General features: G+C 42.1%; 1 protein-coding gene across 3 annotated transcripts in view; it reads right to left on the bottom strand.

Annotated features, from left to right (window-relative positions):
- Positions 1-258: 258 nt before the first annotated feature.
- Positions 259-25,059, bottom strand: part of RNF168 (ring finger protein 168) — a 35,080-nt gene continuing 10,279 nt past the window's right edge. Inside the window, exons 2-6 of one of the 3 annotated variants that reach the window (XM_024355213.3) lie at positions 20,021-20,097; positions 18,814-18,993; positions 15,176-15,297; positions 3,716-3,797; positions 259-1,271 (exon numbers count right to left, since the gene is read on the bottom strand). In XM_024355213.3, coding sequence (XP_024210981.1) covers positions 318-1,271; positions 3,716-3,797; positions 15,176-15,297; positions 18,814-18,993; positions 20,021-20,097 — 1,415 coding nt within the window. In that variant the 3' untranslated portion in view covers positions 259-317. 3 annotated transcript variants of the gene reach the window in all.

Genomic DNA, 25,059 nt, shown 5'->3' on the forward strand with positions numbered 1-25,059 from the left:
AAAACATGCAGTTTTTGGAAAGACAGTGGCACTTGAAGATTTCCTGGAGTTGGCCAAAGCTTAAGATATCTCTAAGAATTGTAAAGCTTAATACACATCTGTTATTAAGAAGGGAAACGACAGGGGACCCCTGCTTACCGCTGAGCTGTGCAGAAGCTCATGTGTCTATGCAGTCCTTACAATCACACAGACCTTCATTAAGGACAATGAGTGTGCCTAGAGAGCAGCATGAATGACACATGGATGAAGATTCCATGATAGGAAAGAGCTTCACATTCCAGCTTTACTAGATCACAAAGCACTCCCTTTACCAGGCCTTACTTTGTGCATCTCTGAAACATCTGAAAAACACTTTTCTGTGAAATGCTAGGCTGTAGGGAGTGAGCACTTTTGGATACCTTACAGTGATCTCTAGTAGAATTTGGCATCTTTCTTCTATTAACTGACTGCTTCAACTGCATCTTTAAAGACACTTGCCTATTTTTGTCCCTTGAGCCTCTCTCTGGTGTTGGATGCTTTGTGTGAGTTTGCCTTTTGAAATTCCCATCTTTGGGATTCTTCCTCTGTCCATTTAGCACTTTGTCTGGAGGGGAGGATGCAGCGCGTAAGTGATACTCATCTGGGGATCCTTTTTGCCGGTTTGGCACCATTTGCTCTTTATCCACCTCCTTCTGAAGTTGTAATGCCAATAACCTGTCCTGTTCTTCTTGTTTATGTCTCTCAAACAGTAGATGCTCCAAATCTATCAGTTTTTGGGTAAAGTTTATTTCTGTTTCCTCTTGATCTGGGGAAGATTCGGGGGACATTTTTCTTCTTTTTGCAGAAAAGCATGGATCCTTGACTGCTTCAAAGGAAGATTCTTGGTTTTTTCTTTTGGAAATCTCCTTACTGATCAGTAGGCACGACTCTTCATTTTCTGTCTCACCTGTGTTGTTTCCATTTGTCTGTGTCACCCCTGATGTGGGGGCGCACCCACTTTCTGTTCTGCCGCAAGGCATAACTGCAGTTTCTTTCGAGTAGGGAACTCTGGTTTTAGGTCGCTCGTGACTTAAGACACATAACTCTTTCCCATGATTGCTTGGTCTTGTTTTGACGTTTCCTTCATGGTACCATTCGGCACCACAGGCACATAACCATGGCATAGGGGACTCTATTGAAGAATCTGCACCTTGTTCTCCAATTCCAAGGGATATCTGTGGAGAAAGTGTCGGCATATCTTCTATTTCTGTGTCTTGCCCTGTTGGGCTTTTCCTATCACTACTGTCAATGTCCTGTAGAAAACAGAAAAAGACTGAGTGAACCAGGGGAAAATATCAAATCATAAGATGTAAGTCTAATTACACTGATACTACAGCTGAACTGTCACTATACATTATTATTACTAATAAGGTATATTTCTTTCTTTCTTTTCTTTTTTTTTTCAAAGTCTTGCTCTGTCGCCCAGGCTGGAGTGCAGTGGCGCGGTCTCAGCTCACTGCAACCTTCACCTCCCAGGTTCAAGTGATTCTCCTGCCTCAGCCTCCCAAATAGGTGTATATTTATTCTTAATAGTATTTTTATTTCATGGGCAAATTTAGATTAAGCTATTACTTCATTTTCACTCCCATGAAAACCTACAGATTAAAACCCACAGACTAGATTCCAAATATGGCCAATAGCTGGTATCAGGACCTGACCTTCTTTCACCTTACAAAGGTCTGCCAGCATAGGGGTTTTTAACTCTTTTCTCTACCGTGGACCCTCCTTTTGGCATTTAGGTGAAGCTTACAGACCACTTCTGAGAATAATGTTTTTAACTAAAAAATTAAGATATATAGTAGCTTTACAAAAGGAACAATTTATGTTGTAAACACAATCATTAAAAGGTTCAAAAAAATGTGAGGTAATAATGTGCATCTATAATACACTAAATAATAGGATCTACCAGCCAGTCTAATAACTCATAATACCCAATTATCTGTGTCATCCCTGATGTAGTACACCCACTCTCTGTTTTGCCACAAGGCACAACTGCAGTCTAATATCAATGTAGAGATAAGTATAAATGATATTTAAAGATATCTGTAACATGGCTGGGCACGGTGGCTCATGCCTGTAATCACAGCACTTCGGGAGGCTGAGGCGGACAGCTCACCTGAGGTCAGGAGTTTGAGACCAGCCTGGCCAACATGATGAAACCCCATCTCTACTAAAAATACAAAAATTAGCCGGGCGTGGGGGTATAAGCCTGTAGTCCCAGCTACCAGGGAAGCTGAGGATGCACCGAGCATCCACTGTACTCCAGCCTGGACGATGGATTCTCTCTCAAAAAATAAACAAAACAAAATAAACAAGCAAAAAAAAATACCTAGTGTTTGGAAGACAAAGCTTGGGACTTCTATAAGTTACTTCTGTAAGTAACTTGACTGGGTGTATTTCTCACCAAGACCCCTGGAAGCTACACCCATTGTTTGTTATAAGAAATAATTGACCCTTACAGGGCATGCGGTCTCAAAGTAGTTAATACACTCACTTGTGTGGCCTTTTTCCAGGCTATCACCTTGGAGCTCTGCTGCTGAGGACTCCTGCTGAACACACATGCCTGATGCTGCCTTACTAGCATACTTTTTCTTATCTTGTTTTTTTTTTTTTTTTTTTTTTTGAGGTGGAGTCTCACTCTGTCATCCAGGCTGGAGTGCAATGGCACCATCTCAGCTCACTGCAACCTCCGCCTTCCGGGTTCAAGCAATACTCCTGCCTCAGCCTCCTGAGTAGCAGGGACTACAGGTATGTGCCACACCTGGCTAATTTTTTTTTTTTTTGGTATTTTTAGTAGAGATGGGGTTTCACCACATTGGCCAGGCTGGTCTCGAACTCCCAACTTTCCGCCTGCCTCAGCCTCTCAAAGTGCTGGGATTACAGGCATGAGCCACCGTGCTTGGCCTCCCATCTTGTAATATTCTTTTTTTTTTTTTTTTTTGAAACAGAGTTTCACTCTTGTTGTCCAGGCTGGAGGGCAACGGCACGATCTCAGCTCACCGCAACCTCTACCTCCCAGGTTCAAGCAATTCTCCTGCCTCAGCCTCCCAAGTAGCTGGGATTACAGGCATGTGCCACCACACCCGGCTAATTTTGTATTTTTTGTAGAGATGGGGTTTCTCCATGTTGGTCAGGCTGATCTCGAACCCCTGACCTCAGATGATCCACCTGCCTCAGTCTCCCAAAGTGCTGGGATTACAGGCGTGAGCCACTGCATTCGGCTCCATCTTGTAACATTCTAAGTGAAGCTGGTGCCAGGTATAACCTATTCAGTTTTGTGAGTTTGGATTACATAGGTCCAGGATCAGTAATCTAGGGCTCATGGACCAAATCCAGCCTCCTGCCTGTTTTTGTAAACAAAGTTTTACTGGAATGCATTCAAGCTGATGTGTTTACATATTATCTATAGATGCTTTCACACTACACCAGAGTAGCTGAGAAGCTGTGAAACAGATCATACTAACCGCAAAGGCGAAAATATTCACTCTCTTAGAGAAAAACTTTGCTTTTTGTAGTATGTTTATTTAAAAAATTGTAGTTTCCTTTAGAGAAAAAGTGCTTTTTCTCTAGGTGAGCCTAAGAGGACTCAGACAGGGTGTTTGATTAACTATAGTTAAAAGGTAGAAAACTATGGATAGCACTAATCTATAGCATTAATGAACTAGCAAAACTCAGAACATCTTCAGTATCAACATACCTTAGATACGGAGTTTTTCCTGACTTCTTGTACAGCTTCAGAGTGTGAGGCTGACCCAAACTGAGATTTCGGTGTCAAATACCTAAAAGAAAAGTTTACCAAAGTTTCAATGCTTTCAAAGACAGATGGTATGTACCCAACATAATAAAGCTATTTATACCGAAGGTTGTCTGGTTTGCTGCTTGGCTGTTTTATCAGAGTGTATCTCATTTCCGTGCTTCAGATATTTTGGTCAATTCCAGGACAAAACTTAAATGATTGAGTATTGATATTTTAGTGAAAGACAGAAAAGTAAAAGTCAAATCTAAATATTTTTTTCTTTCTTTCTTTTTTTTTTTGAGATAGAGTCTCGCTCTGTCACCCAGGCTGGAGTGCAGTGGTGTGATCTCCGCTCACTGCAAGCTCCGCCTCCCGAGTTCACGCCATTCTCCTGCCTCAGCCTCCCAAGTAGCTGGGACTACAGGCGCCTGCCACCATGCCCAGCTAATATTTTGTATTTTTAGTAGAGACGAGGTTTCACCGTGTTAGCCAGGATGGTCTCGATCTCCTGACCTCGTGATCCGCCCGCCTTGGCCTCCTGAAGTGCTGGGATTACAGGCGTGAGCCACTGAGCCCGGCTAAATATTTTTTTTTCTTTTCTTTTTTTTGAGACGGAGTCTCCCTCTGTCGCCCAGGCTGGAGTGCAGTGGCGTGATCTCAGCTCACTGCAACCTCCGCCTCCCGGGTTTAAGCGATTTTCCTGCCTTAGCCTCCTGAGTAGCTGGGATTACAGGCGCCCGCCACCACGCCCGGCTAATTTTTGTATTTTTAGTAGAGACGGGTTTCACCATGTTGGTCAGGCTGGTCTCGAACTCCTGACCCTCAGGTTATCCGCCTGTCTCAGCCTCCCAAAGTGCTGGGATTACAGCCGTGAGCCACTGCGCCCAGCGTAAATATTTCTTAATTCTTGAAAAAAGCTTAAAAAAGCAGACAGCATCAAAACAATGCAAGACTCTATAGTCTTCCCAAAAGTAATGAAAATGATGCTTTAAACTAGGAGAAAGGATATGTTAGTTTCTTCTTTATGCTGGAAATGTTGGCTGTTCACGACATTTTAAATCTCTACTATTGGGAAAAAGTCCACGATTAAATTCCTTACTATTCTGGTATAGAGATGTTATCATATATACTTTTATATCAACTCTCTTCTTTTTTTTTTTTTCTGAGATGGAGTCTTGCTCTGTCACCCAGGCTGGAGTGCATTGGTGCAATCTCGGCTCACTGCAACCCCGCCTCCCAGGTTCAAGTGATTCTCCTGCCTCAGCCTCCTGAGTAGTTGGGATTACAGGCATGTGCCACCACGTCCAGCTAATTTTTGTATTTTTAGTAGAGACGGGGTTTCACCATGTTGGCCAGGCTGGTCTCGAAGTCCTGACCTCAGGTGATCCGCCTGCTTCGGCCTCCCAAAGTGCTGGGATAACATGCGTGAGCCACCGTGCCTGGCCCTCAACTCTCTTCTTAGAAACACATATCTTTACATTTCTTTCTTTTTTTTTGAGACAGAGTCTCACTCTGTCGCCAGGCTGGAGTGCCGTGACATGATCTTGGCTCGCTGCAACCTCCGCCTCCCGGGTTCAAGCGATTCTCCTGCCTCAGCCTCCTGAGTAGCTGGGACTACAGGCACACGCCACCATGCCCTGCTAATTTTTGTATTTTTAATAGAGACAGGGTTTCACCACGTTGGCCTGGATGGTCTCAATCTCTTGACCTCAGGTGATCCGCCTGCCTCGGCCTCCCTAAGTGTTGGGATTACAGGCGTGAGCCACTGCACCTGGTCATATCTTTACATTTCTAAGAATCTTCAATATAACAGGCTGTTTGCCACTGAAAACACTACGGTTTTAATAGAATGGAAAATGTTATAAAAGAACGGGGAATAGAAAAGGCAGGCTACAAGATGGTAGGTATAGTTTAAAAATTGTAAAATATCCAAACATGCATATAACTATGTTTACAAATGGCAGAAATTTCCCAAAATGTTGGTTGTCTCCAAATGGTGGTAACTTTGGGTGATTTTCAAAGAGCAGCTAGCCATTGCTTTTAGAATTAGAGAAAAAAAGTGACTATAAATAATAGACAAATCCATAAGTTACACTGTGTCAAAAGCACCAACAAGTAGCATATGGAACAATCAAACCTAAACAAAGATCTCATATAAAGAACTAATGAATATTCCTTATGGGCAAACAAGAGTACCTAACCCATATGTTTAGTTATATCAATCTATATATTTACCCTGTTAACTTTGAAGAACAAGAACCAAATTTTCAGTTGAAAAGAAGCTTAGTCTCATTTAGTTTCTTTAGGCTGAAGAATTCTTTCTGCCAATGCTGATGCGGGACCACTACTTACGAAGTATACCAGTACCAAAGTATCACTGTTATAACAGTTGTTTTGACGTTCATAAGCAGAGAACAAAATGTTATTACTTATCCAACAGAATCACTGAAGATTCATTAACTCTCTTGGATATTCCTTATTTATAATAACCAAGTAATATATGAATACATGCTCATTCTGAAAATAAGCAGAACTGGCCATGGTGGTTCATGCCTGTAATTCTAACACTTTGGGAGGCTGAGGTGGGAGGATCGTTTGAGGCCAGGAGTCCGAAAACTGGACAACACAGCAAGACCTATCTCTACAAAAAATTAAAAAGAAAAATTAGCTGGACATAATGGTGTGTGCCTACAGTCCCAGCTACTCTGAAGGCTGAGGTGGAAGGATCGCTCGAGCCCAAGAGTTTGAGGCTGCAGTGAGCTATTTTCTTGCCACTATGGCCTGGGTAACAGTGAGACCCTGTCTCTTAAACAAAACAGAAATACAGGAAATATATGTCATCAACCCTTTCCCTTCCCATGTTTTAAGAACTTTTTTTTTTCTTTTTTCCTTGAGTGTGAATTTTTGGGATCCATTCCCATTTGCTTCCTTTTATGTTTTAAATTAAGTTTAGCCTAAAGCTGCCTCCTTACATATTTTAAGTTCAGCCCAAAGATTTCTCTGTATATAGTGAACTACAGTCTAAATGGAGGTGTAAACAGCCTGTAAACTACTCTTGTGCCAGTCACCAAGCTTTGGCCAAAGGGGGCCAACTGTTCAAATCATGTTCAAATAAGGCAAATGCCAAACTGTAACCACTCTGGCTGTCTCTGCCCCTCATTTCTGCTTTCCATATATCACGTTCCCTTTTCTGTCCGTTAATCTTCTTCCGACATGTGGCTCCATGGGAGTCGCTCTCGGCCTACTCTGGCTCGAGAGGCTGCCCAATTTGTGAATTGTCCTTTGCTCAATTAAACTGTTAATTTGTCTAAGGTTCTCCTTTTAACATATGTAATCAATTTTTTAAAAATATGATTTCTATGAAATACACACTCTTTTTGATTTATTTTATTTTAGTTATTTTATTTTTGGGGGGACAGAGTCTCGCTCTATCGCCCAGACTGAAGTACAATGGCACGATCTCTGCTCACTGCAACCTCTGCCTCCCGGGTTTAAGCAACTCTCCTGCCTCAGCCTCCCGAATAGCTGGGATTACAGGCATGCACCACCATGCCCAGCGAATTTTTGTATTTTTGGTAGAGACAGGCTGATCTCGAATGCCTGACCTCAGAAGTATTGTATTTTTGGTAGAGACAGGGCAGCCAGGCTGGTCTTGAACTCCTGACCTCAGGTGATCCGCCCACCTCGGCTTCCCAAAGTGTTAGGATTACAGGTGTGAGCCACCGCCTGGCCATTATTTTATTTATTTATTTTTTTGAGATGGCGTCTCACTCTATTGCCCAGGTTGGAGTGCAGTGGTGCAGTCTCAGCTCACTGCAACCTCCACCTCCTGAGTTTTAAGCAATTCTCCTGCCTCAGCCTCCCGAGTAGCTGGGATTACAGGTGCTCGCCACCACACCCGGCTAAATTTTGTATTTTTAGTAGAGATGGGGTTTCGCCATGTTGGCCAGGTTGGTCTTGAACTCCTGACCTCAGGTGATCCACCCACCTCAGCCTCCCAAAGTGCTGGGATTACAGGTGTGAGCCACCGTGCCTGGCTTCATTATTTTTTTAAGGCAGGGTCTTGCTGTCACCAAGGCTGAAGTGCAGTAGCACCATCATAGCTCACGGCAGCCTTGACCTCCCAGGTTCACGTGATCCTGCCACCTCAGCCTCCCAAACATCTGAGACCACAGGCACACCACGCCCGGCTAATTTTTGTTATTTTTTGTAGAGACAGGGTTTCCGCATGTTGCCCAGGCTGGTCTCAAACTCCTAGGCTCAAGTGATCCACCTGCCTTGGCCTCCCCAAGTGCTGGGATTGCAGGTATGAGCCAACACACCCAGCCTCACACTTTTTTTTTTGAGACGGACTATCGCCCAGGCTGGAGTGCAGTGGTGTGACCTCGGCTCACTGCAACCTCCGCTTCCCAGGTTCAAGCAATTCTCCTGGCTCAGCCTCCCCAGTAGCGGGATTACAGGCACCCGCCACCACGCCTGGCTAATTTTTTTGTATTTTTAGTAGAAACGGGGTTTCACCATGTTGGCCAGGCTGGTTTTGAACTCCTGACCTCAAGTGATCTGCCTGCCTCACCCTCCCAAAGTGCTAGGATTACATGCGTAAGCTACTGCGCCCGGCTTGTGATTTGCTTTTTCCACTAATGTCTTAAGATCTTTCCAAGTCTGCCTCATGAAAACAAAGTTTATGAGAGAACAGTCATACAATACATGTAAGAATCACAGTACAGCACGGTTACGGGGAGGGGGACACTGACTGGAAAGGGAAAGGGCACGAGCAAACCTTTGTAAATATTCCCTGTCTTCATCTGGAGGGTGGTTTATACACACACAAAAATTCACCAGAAAGTATACTTAGGATTGGTGCGCCGTCTTTTTAAATTTTTTACTTTTTCTTTTTTACCCTGTATTATGGTGCCGAAGACTGATGCACTTTAAAATATGTGTTTGCTGCTCTGTGGTCCATTAAAAACAAAACAAAAAAATGTGTTATTCTTCTAAAAAGTTTAAAAATCTATATTACCATGAAAGCCCATATGCTTATTACTTGGTTGAAGGGAAAAGAAATCATTGGTTTGAAAGTCTCCTATGGGGCCTCATCATCTCCCACCTCGTACTATCCTGAGTTTCTTCTATCTTACTTTTTAACACAGATTTACCACACTTTTGCATCTCTAAACACTTTATTGATTAGTATTGTGTGATTCTGAGCGAGACTCCGTCTCAAAAAAAAAATTTGAAAAGTTGGAATTCTGATTCGAATTGCACTGACTCTATAGATCAGTCTGAGGAGATCTGACCATTTTGTAGTATTAGGCATCTTCTAACCCATGAATATTGTATATTTAATATAATACAATTTTCTCCACGGGTCTTACAGATTTTTATTTTTCTGAGACATGGTCTTGTCTGTTGCCCAGGCTGGAGTGCAGTAGTAAAATCACAGCTCACTGCAGCCGTAACCTCCCAGGCTCAAGTGATCCTCCTGCCTCAGCCACCTGAGTAGCTGGGACTACAGGTGTGCATCATCATGCCTGGTTAATTTTTTAATTTTTTTTTAAGAGATAGGGTCTCCCTGTGCAGCTCAGGCTCGTCTTGAACTCCTGGGCTCAAGCAATCGTCTTGCCTCAGTCTCCCGAAGTGCCGGGATTATAGGCATGAGCCACCATGCTTGCCTCAGATTTTAATACATTTATTTTTAAGTACTTTTATTTTCTGATACTACTATTGACAGAGTATTTTTAAAGTTACATTTTACAATTGACTTTTTGTACAGATTTTATATCTGGCAACCTTGCTAAACTCTTCATTCTAAAAATGTACCTCTGACTTTTTGGGTTTTCTACATAGATAATTATACCGCCTCTGAAGAATGATAGCTGCTTTTTCCTTCCTTTCCAGGCTGATATGTTTTATCTCCTTTTATTGTGTTACTGTGCAGACTAAACTCTCCAGCATGAGTCTGAATGCAGGTGGAGAGTAGCAGGCCATCCTTGCGTATTCCTGACCTTACAAGGGGAATGGCTGGGCGTGGCGGCTCACTCCTGTAATCCAGGCACCTTGGGAGGCCCAGGCGGGAGGATCACTTGTACCCAGGAGTTTGAGGTTGCAGTGGGCCATGATCGCACCACTGCGCTCTAGCCTGGGTGACAGGGCAAGAAAGACTGTCTGGAAAAAAAAAAAAGGAAATAATTTCGATGTTCCACTATGAAGTATGATATGTGATGTAAGATTTTGGTAGATATCCTTCAACAGGTTAAGAAAGTTTCCTTCTGTTACCACTTCATTGAGAATTATCATCTCGTGTATTTCATATTTATACAGCTAACTGAATAACTTGCAGTGATTCATTTTCTACCATTAAACCAGCAATGTATTCCTGGAATTGTCTTTTTAAATACGTTTTTAGCTGCTGTTTTTTTTTTTTTTTTTTTTTTGAGACATGATCATAGCTCACTGCAGCTTCGACCTCTTGGGCTCAAGCAATTCTCCCACCTCAGCCTCCCAAGTGGCTGGGGTTACAGGCATGTGCCACTGCATTTGGCTAATTTTTTTATTTTGTGTAGAGACAGGGTCTTACTATGTTGCCCAGGCTGGTCTTGAACTCCTCCTGGCCTCAAGCAATCCTACCACCTCAGACATCAGCCTCCCAAAGTGCTGGGATTATAGGCATGAGCCACTGTCCCTGGCTTTTCTTTTTTTTTTTTTTTAGAGACAGGATCTTGCTATGCTGTCCAAGCTGGTCCCAAACTCAAACTCCCTGGGCTTAAGCAATCCTCCTGCCTCAGCCTCCCATGTAGCTGGGATTACAGGTACGTGCCACAACACCTGGCTGCCCTTTCTTCTTTTCTGATACGGCACGTAAAGCCTTCTAAATACCACTTTAGCCACATACCAGTTTTCATGCATATTTTCAGTTCTGTATTTCCAACAAAATTTACTCTTTAATCAACAAGTTGTTTAGAAATTTTTGTTAATTTTAAAACTATATAATCCTGTTATTCATTTTTAAACTTTTGAATTGAGGTGTAATTCACATAAAATGGAATGCCACATTTTGTTTACCCATTCATTTGTTAATGGACATTTGGGTTGTTTCTACCTTTCGGGTATTTGAATAATGTTGACACAAATATTCATGTACAAGTATTTGTTTGAATACCTGCTTTCAATTCTTTTGGGTACATACCTAGGAGTGGAATTGCTGGGTCATATGCTAATTTCGTTTAACTTTTCGAGGAATCACCAACTGTTTTCTGCAGCCACGATGCCACTTTACATTCCTACCAAGCAATGCGCAAGGATTCCAATTTCTCCACAGCTTTGTCAACACTTATTTTCCCTTTTTGTGGATTATAGCCATCCTAATGGGTATGAAATGCTATCTCACTGTGGTTTTCATATGCATTTCCCTAATAACTAATGATGTTAAACATATTTTCGTGTACTTATTGGCCACTTGTACATCATGGGAAAAATGTCTACTCAAGTCCCTTTGTCCAGTTTTCAATTATTTGTCTTCTGTTGTTGAGTTATAAGAGTTTTCATATATTCTAGAAAACAGACTTTATCTGTTTTTAATATTGTTACAACTTTAATCCATCAGTTTCTCAATTTTTGCTTTTAAATCCTTAGTTTTTTCTTGTATCTCTGGTAATTTTTTATTTGTATGTATTTCAAAGTATATATTTAGATATATAAAGATTCATGAGTTATAGCCTTAAACAGCATATTGTGTCAATATGAAATACTTCTGCATTTTAGCGGTTTTCTCGTTTTTACTTTGCATATTATGAGTCCTGGCAACACCGACATCGTCACATCTGTTTTTTTAACAGTACCTCCCGTGTTTAACATTCTCTTCTCACATTATGAGTCCCAGCGACACCGACATTGTCACATCTGTTTTTTTAACAGTATCTCCCGCGTTTAACATTCTCTTCTCACATTATGAGTCCCGGCGACACCGACATTGTCACATCTGTTTTTTTAATAGATAGTATCTCCTGCGTTTAACATTCTCTTCTCACATTATGAGTCCCGGCGACACCGACATTGTCACATCTGTTTTTTTAATGGTACCTCCCGCGTTTAACATTCTCTTCTCACATTATGAGTCCTGGCGACACCGACATTGTCACATCTGTTTTTTTAATGGTACCTCCCGCGTTTAACATTCTCTTCTCACATTATGAGTCCTGGCGACACCGACATTGTCACATCTGTTTTTTAACAGTACCTCCCGTGTTTAACATTCTCTTCTCACATTATGAGTCCCAGCGACACCGACATTGTCACATCTGTTTTTTTAACAGTATCTCCCGCGTTTAACATTCTCTTCTCACATTATGAGTCCCAGCGACACCGACATTGTCACATCTGTTTTTTTAACAGTATCTCCTGCGTTTAACATTCTCTTCTCACATTATGAGTCCCGGCGACACCGACATTGTCACATCTGTTTTTTTAATGGTACCTCCCGCGTTTAACATTCTCTTCTCACATTATGAGTCCCGGCGACACCGACATTGTCACATCTGTTTTTTTAATAGATAGTATCTCCTGCGTTTAACATTCTCTTCTCACATTATGAGTCCCGGCGACACCGACATTGTCACATCTGTTTTTTTAATGGTACCTCCCGCGTTTAACATTCTCTTCTCACATTATGAGTCCCGGCGACACCGACATTGTCACATCTGTTTTTTAAATAGATAGTATCTCCTGCGTTTAACATTCTCTTCTCACATTATGAGTCCCGGCGACACCGACATTGTCACATCTGTTTTTTTAATGGTACCTCCCACGTTTAACATTGTCTTCTCACATTATGAGTCCCGGCGACACCGACATTGTCACATCTGTTTTTTTAATGGTACCTCCCGCGTTTAACATTCTCTTCTCACATTATGAGTCCTGGCGACACCGACATTGTCACATCTGTTTTTTTAATAGATAGTATCTCCTGCATTTAACATTCTCTTCTCACATTATGAGTCCCGGCGACACCGACATTGTCACATCTGTTTTTTTAATGGTACCTCCCGCGTTTAACATTCTCTTCTCACATTATGAGTCCCGGCGACACCGACATTGTCACATCTGTTTTTTTAATAGATAGTATCTCCTGCGTTTAACATTCTCTTCTCACATTATGAGTCCCGGCGACACCGACATTGTCACATCTGTTTTTTTAATGGTACCTCCCGCGTTTAACATTCTCTTCTCACATTATGAGTCCCGGCGACACCGACATTGTCACATCTGTGTTTTAACAGTACCTCCCGCGTTTAACATTCTCTTCTCACATTATGAGTCCTGGCGACACCGACATTGTCACATCTGTTTTTTTAATGGTACCTCCCGCGTTTAACATTCTCTTCTCACATTATGAGTCCCGGCGACACCGACATTGTCACATCTGTGTTTTAACAGTACCTCCTGCGTTTAACATTCTCTTCTCACATTATGAGTCCTGGCGACACCGACATTGTCACATCTGTTTTTTTAATGGTACCTCCCGCGTTTAACATTCTCTTCTCACATTATGAGTCCCGGCGACACCGACATTGTCACATCTGTGTTTTAACAGTACCTCCCGCGTTTAACATTCTCTTCTCACATTATGAGTCCCGGCGACACCGACATTGTCACATCTGTTTTTTTAATGGTACCTCCCGCGTTTAACATTCTCTTCTCACATTATGAGTCCCGGCGACACCGACATTGTCACATCTGTGTTTTAACAGTACCTCCCGCGTTTAACATTCTCTTCTCACATTATGAGTCCCGGTGACACCGACATTGTCACATCGTTTTTTAACGGTACCTCCCGCGTTTAACATTCTCTTCTCACATTATGAGTCCTGGCGACACCGACATTGTCACATCTGTTTTTTAACAGTACCTCCCGCGTTTAACATTCTCTTCTCACATTATGAGTCCTGGCGACACCGACATTGTCACATCTGTGTTTTAACAGTACCTCCCGCGTTTAACATTCTCTTCTCACATTATGAGTCCCGGCGACACCGACATTGTCACATCTGTGTTTTAACAGTACCTCCCGCGTTTAACATTCTCTTCTCACATTATGAGTCCCGGCGACACCGACATTGTCACATCTGTGTTTTAACAGTACCTCCCGCGTTTAACATTCTCTTCTCACATTATGAGTCCTGGCGACACCGACATCGTCACATCTGTGTTTTAACAGTACCTCCCGCGTTTAACATTCTCTTCTCACATTATGAGTCCTGGCGACACCGACATCGTCACATCTGTTTTTTAACAGTATCTCCTGCGTTTAACATTCTCTTCTCACATTATGAGTCCCGGCGACACCGACATTGTCACATCTGTGTTTTAACAGTACCTCCCGCGTTTAACATTCTCTTCTCACATTATGAGTCCCGGCGACACCGACATTGTCACATCTGTGTTTTAACAGTACCTCCCGCGTTTAACATTCTCTTCTCACATTATGAGTCCCGGCGACACCGACATCGTCACATCTGTGTTTTAACAGTACCTCCCGCGTTTAACATTCTCTTCTCACATTATGAGTCCTGGCGACACCGACATTGTCACATCTGTTTTTTTAATAGATAGTATCTCCCGCGTTTAACATTCTCTTCTCACATTATGAGTCCTGGCGACACCGACATCGTCACATCTGTTTTTTTAATAGTATCTCCTGTGTTTAACATTCTCTTCTCACATTATGAGTCCTGGCGACACCGACATTGTCACATCTGTGTTTTAACAGTACCTCCCGCGTTTAACATTCTCTTCTCCTAAGCTTCCTCCCGCCTCAAATCCAAAATTCCAACAAATCTTGGAAGGAGATGAGTTACCTGCACATATTTCCTCAGTTGAACCAGAAGTCCTTACGTATTTTTCAAGTCTAGATTGTGGTTTTTAAACTTTTCCAGCTGTGAGTTACCATGGGAAAGCTGATGTTTGCATAAAGCCACCGACTCCACCTAGCACCTGACCCTGGAGGGGTGTTGTGCTGAAACTCAATCACGCCACCTTTGTCTACCTGGCTCATGCATTTTGTGTAACAGAGAAGAAATGACAAATTGTAAACTCTTTTTCAGTGAAGATAAGCCTATCTGGGACCCATTTTTTTCATCTGAATTTAAACCAAGAGAAAGAGGAATCCAATGGTTCACTTTGAGAAAACTGGAAATCCTGAGGCAGTAAGATAAAAGTATGAATCTGCCACAGTAAGTGGCTGAGTGAGAAGCCAAGAGGAAGCTGTGTGAGTAGCTCTCTCCTTTTCAATTTACCTCAACCTCAAGACTATTTTCATACAAAGTTCACGGACCAAACTTTGAGAATCAGTAGTAGTCTATATGAACAGAAAACGCTGGCATACAGTAGGAGGTCAATAAATAATTCATAGTCATGTTCACTTACTTCTGAATATCTCCAGTGTTTCTTTGTTTGTTCTTACTTTTCTTTTCAGACTTGGGTGTAACTGGATCAGATTTTCTGGAATTCAAGGGAGAAGCCGAGATACTTCCCTCACAGAAATTGTTCTTCAACAATAGAAAAAGCATAAAAGACATTATGAGAGAGAACTTTATGATAAAATAAGCTATTAATTTGACTAATTCAGAAATCCACAGCATTTTTCAGAAATTATAGTTATATTTAAATTCTATACATCCCTTGAAGAATATTGACCATGCAAAAATCAGAATAAACTATGTTCATCCAAGTTGGTCTAAATTAATTACATTTTTACTGTACATCAAGCACAAAATAAGGCATAATACTAACCACATTAGCTGATAATTCCTGTTGATTTTTCTTTCCTTTTTTTTTTTTTTTTTTTTTTTTTTTTGAGACGCAGTCTCGCTCTGTCGCCCAGGCTGGAGCACAGTGGTGCGATCTTGGCTCACTGCAAGCTCCACCCCCCCAGGTTCATGCCATTCTCCTGCCTCAGCCTCCTGAGTAGCTGGGACTACCGGCGCCCTCCACCATGCCCAGCTAATTTTTCGTATTTTTTTTAGTAGAGATGGGGTTTCACTGTGTTAGCCAGGAAGGTCTCGATTTCCTGACCTCATGATCTGCCTGCCTCAGCCTCCCAAAGTGCTGGGATTACAGGCGTGAGCCACCGCGCCCGGCCCTTTTTTTTTTTTTTTTTTTTTTAAAGACAGGGTCTCACTCTGTTGCCAAGGCTAGAGTGCAGTGTAGCAATCATGGCTCCTTGCAACCTTGACCTCCCAGGTTCAAGTGATCCTTCACCTCCCAAACAGCTAGGACTACAGGCATGAGCCACCAGGCTTGGCTAGGTGGGTTGTTTTTGTTTTATTTTGAGACAGAGTCTTGCTCTGTAATCCAGGCTGGATTGCAGTGGAGTGATCATAGCTCACTGTAGCCTCAACCTCCTGGGCTCAGGCAATCCTCCCATCTTAGCTTCTCGAGTAGCTAGGACACAGGCATGTGCCACCATGCCCAGCTACTTTTTTTAAAATGCTTTGTAAAGATGAGGTCTCACTATGTTGCCCAGGCTGGTCTCCAACTATTGGAATCAAGTGATTCCCCCACCTCAGCCTTCCAAAGTGTTCGGATTATAGGTCTGAGCCACTGTGCCCAGCCTGTTGATTTTTCTAATAAATACTTTTATATAATTACTTTTATCTATATGGACATATTCAGAGAGCTGTGGATATACCCAAAAGAATAGTTTTATGTAATAATATTTTAGTTTTGGACTTTAAGGGCGTATTAATAAAAATCACAAATATTTACTTGCTGTACCAGTCTCGTAAGTTTCTTACTACCCTAATGGAAAAGTTCATATATGGTGATGGTGAATATTTGGCCTTAAACCACCAAACTTTCATAAATAAATAGAAAATTATTCTAGGTTGGGCATGGTGGCTCACGCCTGTTAATCCCAGCACTTTGGGAGGCTGAGGTGGGTGGATCACATGAGGCCAGGAGTTCAAGACCAGCCTGGCCAACATGGCGAAACCCCATCTGCACTAAAAATACAAAAATTAACAGGATGTGGTGGCGGCACCTGTAATCCCAGATACTCTGGAGGCTGAGGCAGGAGCATTGCTTGAACCGGGAGTTGAGGTTGCACTACTGCACTCCAGCCTGGGTGACAAAGTGAGACTCTTGTCTCAAAAAAAATAAGTTAAAAAATTATTCTACAGTATCAATAAATCTACTCTTATAATACCATGGGAAAACTAGATATACTTCTTCCCTATTCTATTTATTATTCCATTGGTCAATGACTTTTATTTAGTTTCCTGATTGTGTATTTCTAAAGTGATTCTACTTAAAAAAAGACACATAAAAAGGGGCATATAACCCAAAATCTGGGTACATTATTATGAATGGTAGGCCTCTCAAAAAAGAAAAAAATTCCCAATTCTGCGTATACTCATTTTGCTAAGTGTATATACATATATATGTATTTTTTTTTATTCTATTGAACTTCCCATGATTCAATGGTAAGTGTATGTTAAGATATTGGTTGTTTGAAAGCTGAAGAATTGTTTTCACAGGCTCTCAAACCTGAATGTTTCACACTTCCCTACATGCCTCTGAAGATTGTATTCCCTAGGTCCCATCCCTAGAGACTCTGACTTAATAGATTTGGAGTAAATACGAGAGTTTGTATTTCAACAGCATTCCCAGGTTACTCTGCCAGGCTCGTTCAAACCACTGGGCCCCACAGTACCCTCTGATCTTAAAGTATGTGTTTTATCACACACCATTTAATTCATTTTCTTACAGGCAGCAATTTAACTACAGGAAGCAGAACATCCAAGTTTAATACATTATCTAAAAATTTAATGTGCCTTACTTTCAAAATGTGATTTACATCCATAAAATGGAATATTATTCCACTCTTTAAAAGAATTAGATTGACTACATGTAGTAATATGAAAAATCTCTACGATGTTATCAAGTGGAAAAAATGCAAGCAGCAAAACAGTGTGATTGCTTTATATAATCCTTTTTAGGTCAATAAAGAAAAAAAGCTTTTTTTTTTTGAGATGGTCTTCCAGGTTGAAGTGCAGTGGCGAGATCAGCTCACTGTAACCTCAAACTCCTGGGCTCAAGGGATCCTCCTGCCTCAGCCCCTCCCAGCAGGTGGAGCTACAGGCACATACCACCACACTTGGCTCATTATTAATTTTTCTGAAGAAACAGGGTCTCACTTCATTGCCCAGGCTGGTCTCAAACTCCTGGGCTCAAGCAATCCTCTAGCCTCAGCTTCCCAATGTACTGGGATTACAGGCCTGAGCCATTGCACCCTGGCAAGAAAAAAGTTGCAAGAAACTGTTAATAGTGGTTACCTTTGGGGAAAGAGACTGATATAAATGGAAAAGGAACGGGAGTGGAGAGGTGGAAGAAGGAAAAAAGAAGCTTTCATTCTTCACTGCATAGCTTTCCTACATATAAAAAAGTTGTTAAACAACCTGCGGTGGCTCACGCCACAAACCCAGCACTTTGAGACACCGAGGCAGGTGGATGGCTTGAGCCCAGGAGCTCGACACCAGTTCAGGAAACATGGCAAAGCCCTGTCTCCACAAAAAATTAGCCAGGCATGGTAGTGCCAGCCTGTAGTCCCAGCTACTCGGGAGGTTGGAAGGATCACCGGAGCCCGGCGGTCAAGGCTGCAGTGAGTCGTGATTGTGCCACTGCACTCCAACCTGCATGACAGAGTAAGACCTGTCTCAAAAAACAAAAAACCCCCAAAAACCTGGATTAGAGCAAATATGTAACAATATGCAAAACAATTTTACTTTAAGTAAAGCAAAAATGTTATCAATAGCTTCTAATTATGGCAACGCCGTGTCTTCTGTTCTTTGAAAACCACAGTCAAAGCAATCGGAATGTTAATAGTTAGCTTTCCGTATCAGCAGGTTCCAAACACTCAAATCCAACCAGCCTGGGGTGGAAAAGACAATATTTGTGGGATGCAGAACCTGGAAATACAAGGAGCTGACTCTTCCCATGAGCGGGTTCTGCAGCAGCGCATACCAAGGGATGACCATACCTCAGCGTTCCCTCCTAAAACTTACAATATCAATGCTTAGCTTTCTTGCCAGTTCCTCATCACTTTTCAGTTGTTCTTCCATCGCTCTTCGCCTTTTTTCTGCCTGTCTTTTTTCCTCTTCTTCCTCCTCTGCCAACAGCCTCTGTATGTATTCTTCACTGGCTTTGTTTTCTTCTTCCTCGCTGGCCCGTCGCTCTGCCGCCACCTTAAAAGTGATTCATAAAGAGCAATCCTTCTCTGAACGTTTTGGTATACTTGCAATATTTCATCCCAAGAATAGAAAAGTAGAAAAAGAACAAATTGGCAGAAATTTAAATGATCTCAAATGAAGTACAAATCTGGAGAAGTAGATTCCTGCAAGATAGCTGTCCCATCTCAGCCTCCCAAAGCACTGAATTTATAGGTGTGAGCCTCCACACCTAGCCTGAGATGTATTACAAGTGAAAATTACACACAAAATTTTGAAGACTAACAAAAAAAGAGAAAAATCTCTATGTATAACTTCATATGTAATTAAAACATAATGCTTCACTATAAACACTGCTTTTTAGGTACTTTTCCTATATAGAAACTTCACAGCTAGCCCTTTAACCTTTCCTCATCTAAACCCATACTCTACCACCCTTTTACTTTAAGCTCAAAACTTTGGGGAATAAAAATATATCCTGGTATGGATTAAATTAGGAAAAAGAAGAATTAAAAAATTTTCTTCATATGTAAATGCTTAGGGAACACTATCACATAAGAGCATTAATTATGTAGAAGTAAATTACAGCAAAAAACAAAGCCCTTATAAAGTACATTAAAATTATCCATATTTTGGCCAGGCGCAGTGGCTCACACCTATAATCCCAGCACTTTGGGAGGCCGAGGCGGGCAGATCACAAGGTCAGGAGATCGAGACCATCCTGGTGAATACTGTGAAACCCCATCTCTACTAAAAATACAAAAAAATTAGCCAGGCGTAGTGGCGGGCGCCTGTAGTCCCAGCTACTCAGGAGGCTGAGGCAGGAGAATGGCGTGAACCCGGGAGGTGGGGGTTGCAGTGAGCCGACATTGCGCCACTGCACTCCAGCCTGGGCGACAGAGTGAGACTCCATCTCAAAAAAAAAAAAAAATTATCCATATTTCAAGATATACTAGTTATATAAGCACAAAAAACTAAATTAAAATCTGAAACTAAAAACACAGCAGAGAAATATTCCAAAGAAAAAAAACTATTTAGCACCTACCTTGCTTATTTCCTCTTCATATTCTCTTCTCAGTTCCCCAGGTTTACTGAGCAGACGAACTGGCTGATAGTCATCAGCTATTTCATATCAAAAAAGAAAATAACATTATAGGCAACACAATTTTATGGTAACTTTGGTCTTCCATTAAAACGAAAAATTAAAATATACAACTATTAATAACTACAGCAATATCTCCTTTTGGAATTCCATTTTTAAAATTTATTTTATTTATTTATTTTAGATTTATTTTATTTATTGTTTTTGAGACAGAGCCTTGCTCTGCTGCCCAGGCTGGAGTGCAGTGGCACAGTCTCGGCTCACTGCAACCTCACCTCCCAGGTTCAAGCGATTCTCCTGCCTCAGCCTTCTCCTGAGCAGCTGGGATTACAGGCATGCGCCACCACACCCAGCTAATTTTTTATATTTTTGGTAGAGTCAGGGTTTCACCACGTTGGCCAGGCTGGTCTCGAGCTCCTGACCTCAAGTGATCCACCCGCCTCGGCCTCCCAAAGTGCTGCGATTACAGGCGTGAGCCACCACGCCCGGCCTGGAATGCCATTTTGTAAGGCCAGAGGTTTAGGGTTTTGGGTTTGAAATGGCATATGAATGCATATACTTAACCCTTCCTCTAAACTCCATTAAAATAACAGTAAAGGAATGTTTAAAAACTGTAATCCTACAACAGCAGAAATTAGCAGAGGAGGTTAACCAATTAAAAAAAAAATTTTTTTTTTTTTGAGACAGAGTCTTGCTCTGTCACCCAGGCTGGAGTGCAGTGGTGCAATCTCAGCTCACTGCAACCTCCGCCTCCCGGGTTCAAACAATTATTGTGCCTCAGTGTCCTGAGTAGCTGGGATCACAGGCATGCCCCACCATGCCCAGCTAATTTTTGTATTTTTAATACAGACCGGTTTTTGCCATGTTGGCCAGGCTGGTTTCGAACTCCTAATGTCGGGCAATCTGCTCACCTCAGCCTCCCAAAGTGCTGGGACTACAGGCGTGAGCCACGGTGCCCGGCTCCAGTTAAAAAATTTTTAACAAATTTCTAGGAAATGGGAAGGCAATGAAATAGAGACAATTGATACAGCAGAAATGAAGGAAAAGAAATCCTTGGAAGGGAAGACTACAGCTGAGGTAGAATTAGAAGGGAATCTGCCTCCTATTTGCCTAGAGAGAGGCTCATAGAGTCCAGAGTGAGTAACTGTGGGACCGAAAACAGAACTCGAGATTTATAACTGTTAAATCAGAATCCTCGACTTACCGGCATTTCTCCCTGGATATGGGTGCAGGTGCACACATGCATATTTCTTTAAAGAAACAGATCTAGAGAGAGCCAGAGCAGCTAATGTAATAGGTGGTGACACAGAGCAAAGTCCTCTGCGATCGGGCAGTTAGGGATGGCAAAGCACAAAGGCCAGGTTTCCATCGGCTTGAACTCAACGTCTGCCCATCACCAATACCCTTCCACATACACAGAGCTTTTGTCCTGGGCCTCATTCTCAAACCTAAAAGCTAATCCAAGGATCGTCAGACATTTGAAATACATCTGCAGGACTAGAGAAACAGTAAGCTATACAAAGAGAAAAAATCATCACCCTGGAGTTGAAAGATAATTCTGGGTCAGAAAATAACCTAAATGTGTGTATGTATCCTCAACAAATCTGATGAGAATTTTATTCTATAAAACAAGACACTGTTTTATAAAGTGTAAAAAGGGAACACCCAAAAAAGAGAACGCATCTGTCTGTTTCAAGGGGCAGCTGCTACTCAACTCCAGCTGACTACGACTACCAGGAAACTCAGGCCTGTCCGTGCCATATTTTTTGCTTTCTCAAGAAAATCCAGAGGCGGCAGGGGTGGATGGTGAGAGATGACTTCATGGGTACAATGTACATTATTTGGGTAGTAGATACCCTAAAGAGCCCTGACTTCGCCACTGTGCAATCTATACATGTAACAAAATTACCTTTGCACCCCATAAATTTATCCAAGTAAAAAGAAAAAAAAAAGAAAATCCAGCAATCAAGATGTTAATATGAAATCTTCCAACTTAAATATTGGCATTGGATGGGTCACAAAAAACATGCACACAGGATTCCTATGGCCTGCAGGCCAGCAGTTTGAAAAATCTGCAACAGAGAGACTAAAAAACAGTGATGTAACTCCAAAACAATTAGGGATGCAGTATGCTGAATTCTCATTTATTTTAGTCACTAAGGAGGATCTATTCAAGACAATACAATGGTATACACAGGAGAGACATATATAAGGCTCCTTAAAAAGTAGAAGGATATTCAGCTGGCTTAAACTGAGATCTAGATCAGCAAGTCTTAAAGTAGAATCTACGAAACCCTGGAGGTATCTGAGACTTTTTTTCAGGGAAACTGCAGAGTCAAACTATTTTCATTTAAAAAATTAAGGTAAGCTGGGAGCGGTGGCTCACGCCTGTAATCCCAGCACTTTGGGAGGCTGAGGCAGGCGGATCATGAGGTCAGGAGTTCGAGACCAGCCTGGCCAATATGGTGAAACCCCGTCTATACTAAGAATACAAAAATTAGCCAGGCGTGGTGGCACGCACCTGTAGTCTCAGCTACTCGGGAGGCTGAGGCAGTAGAATCGCTTGAGCCCGGGAGGCGGAGGCTGCAGTGAGCTGACACTGCACCACTACACTCCAGCCTGGACGACAGAGGGAGATTCCGTCTCAAAACAAACAAAGAAACAAACAAAAAACCCAAATAAAACAACTGACAGTAGGCCGGACACAGTGGCTCATGCCTGTAATCACAGCACTTTGGGAGGCCGAGGCAGGTGGATCACTTGAGGTCAGGAGTTTGAGACCAGCCTGACCAACACGGTGAAACCCGTCTCTATCAAAAAATACAAAAAGCCGGGAGTGGTGGCAGGCACCTGTAATTCCAACTACTCGAGAGGCTGAGACAGAAGAATTGCTTGAACCCGGGAGGCGGAGCTTGCAGTGAGCCGAGATCACGCCACTGCACTCCAGCCTGGGCGACAGAGGGAGGCTCCGTCTCACAAACAAACAAAAACACATGTTCAACATTACTAGTCATTAGGGAAGTGCAAATCCTGAGTACAGAGATACCGCTTCAGAGGACAGCCAACACTTGGTTTTTTTTTTATAATAGTCATCCATTAAGATATATACACACACATAATGGAGTATGCGGCCAAAAAAGGAAATGGAATGGACACATGCTAGAACACGATGGACCTTCAAGACACTATGCTGCATGAAACAGCCAGTCACCAAAGGACAGATACTGTGTGGGGTTCCACTCGTACGAGACACCTAGAGCAATTAAACCCGCAGAGGCAGAAAGAATGGAGGTCGCCAGCAGCCAGGGGAGGGGTGAATGGGGAATTAATTATTGTTTAATGGGCAGTTTCAAGTGTGGAAGATGAGAAAGTTCAGAGATGAATGGTGGTGACAGCTGCACAAAAACATGAATGTACTTCATGTCACGCAACTGTCCATTTAAAAATGGTTAACATGGCGGATTTTATGTTATGCATCTTTTACAATAAAACCGGAAAAAAAGTAAATCACTTTACACATTAGATACAATAAAATAGTAGCTAAGAGGCTGGGCACAGTGGCTCATGCCTGTAATCCCAGCACCTTGGAAGGCTGAGGCAGGAGGACCACTTGGGCTCAGGCTATCAAGACCAGCCTGGGCAACATAGCAAGACCCCATCTTTGTTCAAAAAAAATTTTTTTAAGTAGCTAATTTAGGAAAACAATAATAAGACAGATGTATTATGCTAGAAAGCAAAACATATCATTAAGCAGAATTAAACTAAGCATGTGTGGTACTGACACAGCTACTGATAAAGAGATAGTTAAAAAATAAAAAGCCCAGGCAAGGTGCCATGGCTCATGCCTGTAATCCCGGCACTTTGGGAGGTGGAGGCAGGCGGATCACTTGAGGTCAGGAGTTCAAAACCAGCCTGGCCAACAAGGCAAATAACCCTATGTCTACTAAAAATACAAAAATTAGCCACGCGTGGTGGTGCACGCCTGTAATCCCAGCTACTCAAGAGGCTGAGACAGAAGAATCGCTTGAACCCGAGAGGCGGAGGTTGCAGTGAGCCAAGATCGCACCATTGCACTCCAGCCTGGGTGACAGAGAGAGACTCCATCTCAAAAAAATAAATAAATAAATAAATAAATAAATAATAAATAAAATAAATAAATAGCCCCAAATTGCTCTGGAAAATAAGCATATGATTAGTGAAATAGTATGTATATCAATGTGGCTGTATTCCTACCAAGTAGTGTGGCTATTAAGTGGCAATCAAGGGCAGGGGGAGTTAAGATGCCTACCTCATACAATACTCAAATTCAAGGTGGATTAAAAAATGGAAAAAACAAAACTATAAACGACTAAGAAGAACATATGAGATAAATTCCAAAACAATTAAAACTTCCATGTGATGAAAGACATCACAAAGTTAAAAACAAACTAGAAGTTATTTGCAAATACATAAATCACCAGAGAATTAGTGTCCAGAATATAACTAGAACTTCCACAGATTAAAAACCACAACAGGCAAAGGAAAGGCACGTGCAATTTACAGAAGATGCCCAACTACAGCAAGCAGAGAACTGAACTTTTGTTAAACCGTGGAATGACAGATTTTTAAAGTTTACTTATTTCTACATAAACTGAATCTAAATTAAGATCAGTGAGTTATTCAACTGCAGACACAAGTTAAAATTGTCTTCATTTGCCTTTTTCTTTTGTTTTTGGAAACAAGATCTCACTCTTGCCCAGGCTGGAGTTCAGTGGCGGGATCATAGCTCACTGCAGCCTCCAACCCCTTGGCTGAAGCGATTCTCCTGCCCTAGCCTCCTGAAGCACTGGGATAACAGGTGTGAGCCACTGCACCCAGTCCATTTGCTATTTCTTTTTCTTCTTTGACGGAGTTTCGCTCTTGTTGCCCAGGCTGGAGTACAATGGCGCAATCTCAGGTAACTGCAGCCTCCACCTCCCGGGTTCAAGCAATTCTCCTGCCTC

The sequence above is a fragment of the Pan troglodytes genome, chromosome 2 (assembly GCF_028858775.2).
Source record: "Pan troglodytes isolate AG18354 chromosome 2, NHGRI_mPanTro3-v2.0_pri, whole genome shotgun sequence".
NCBI classification, from domain to species: Eukaryota; Metazoa; Chordata; class Mammalia; order Primates; family Hominidae; genus Pan; species Pan troglodytes.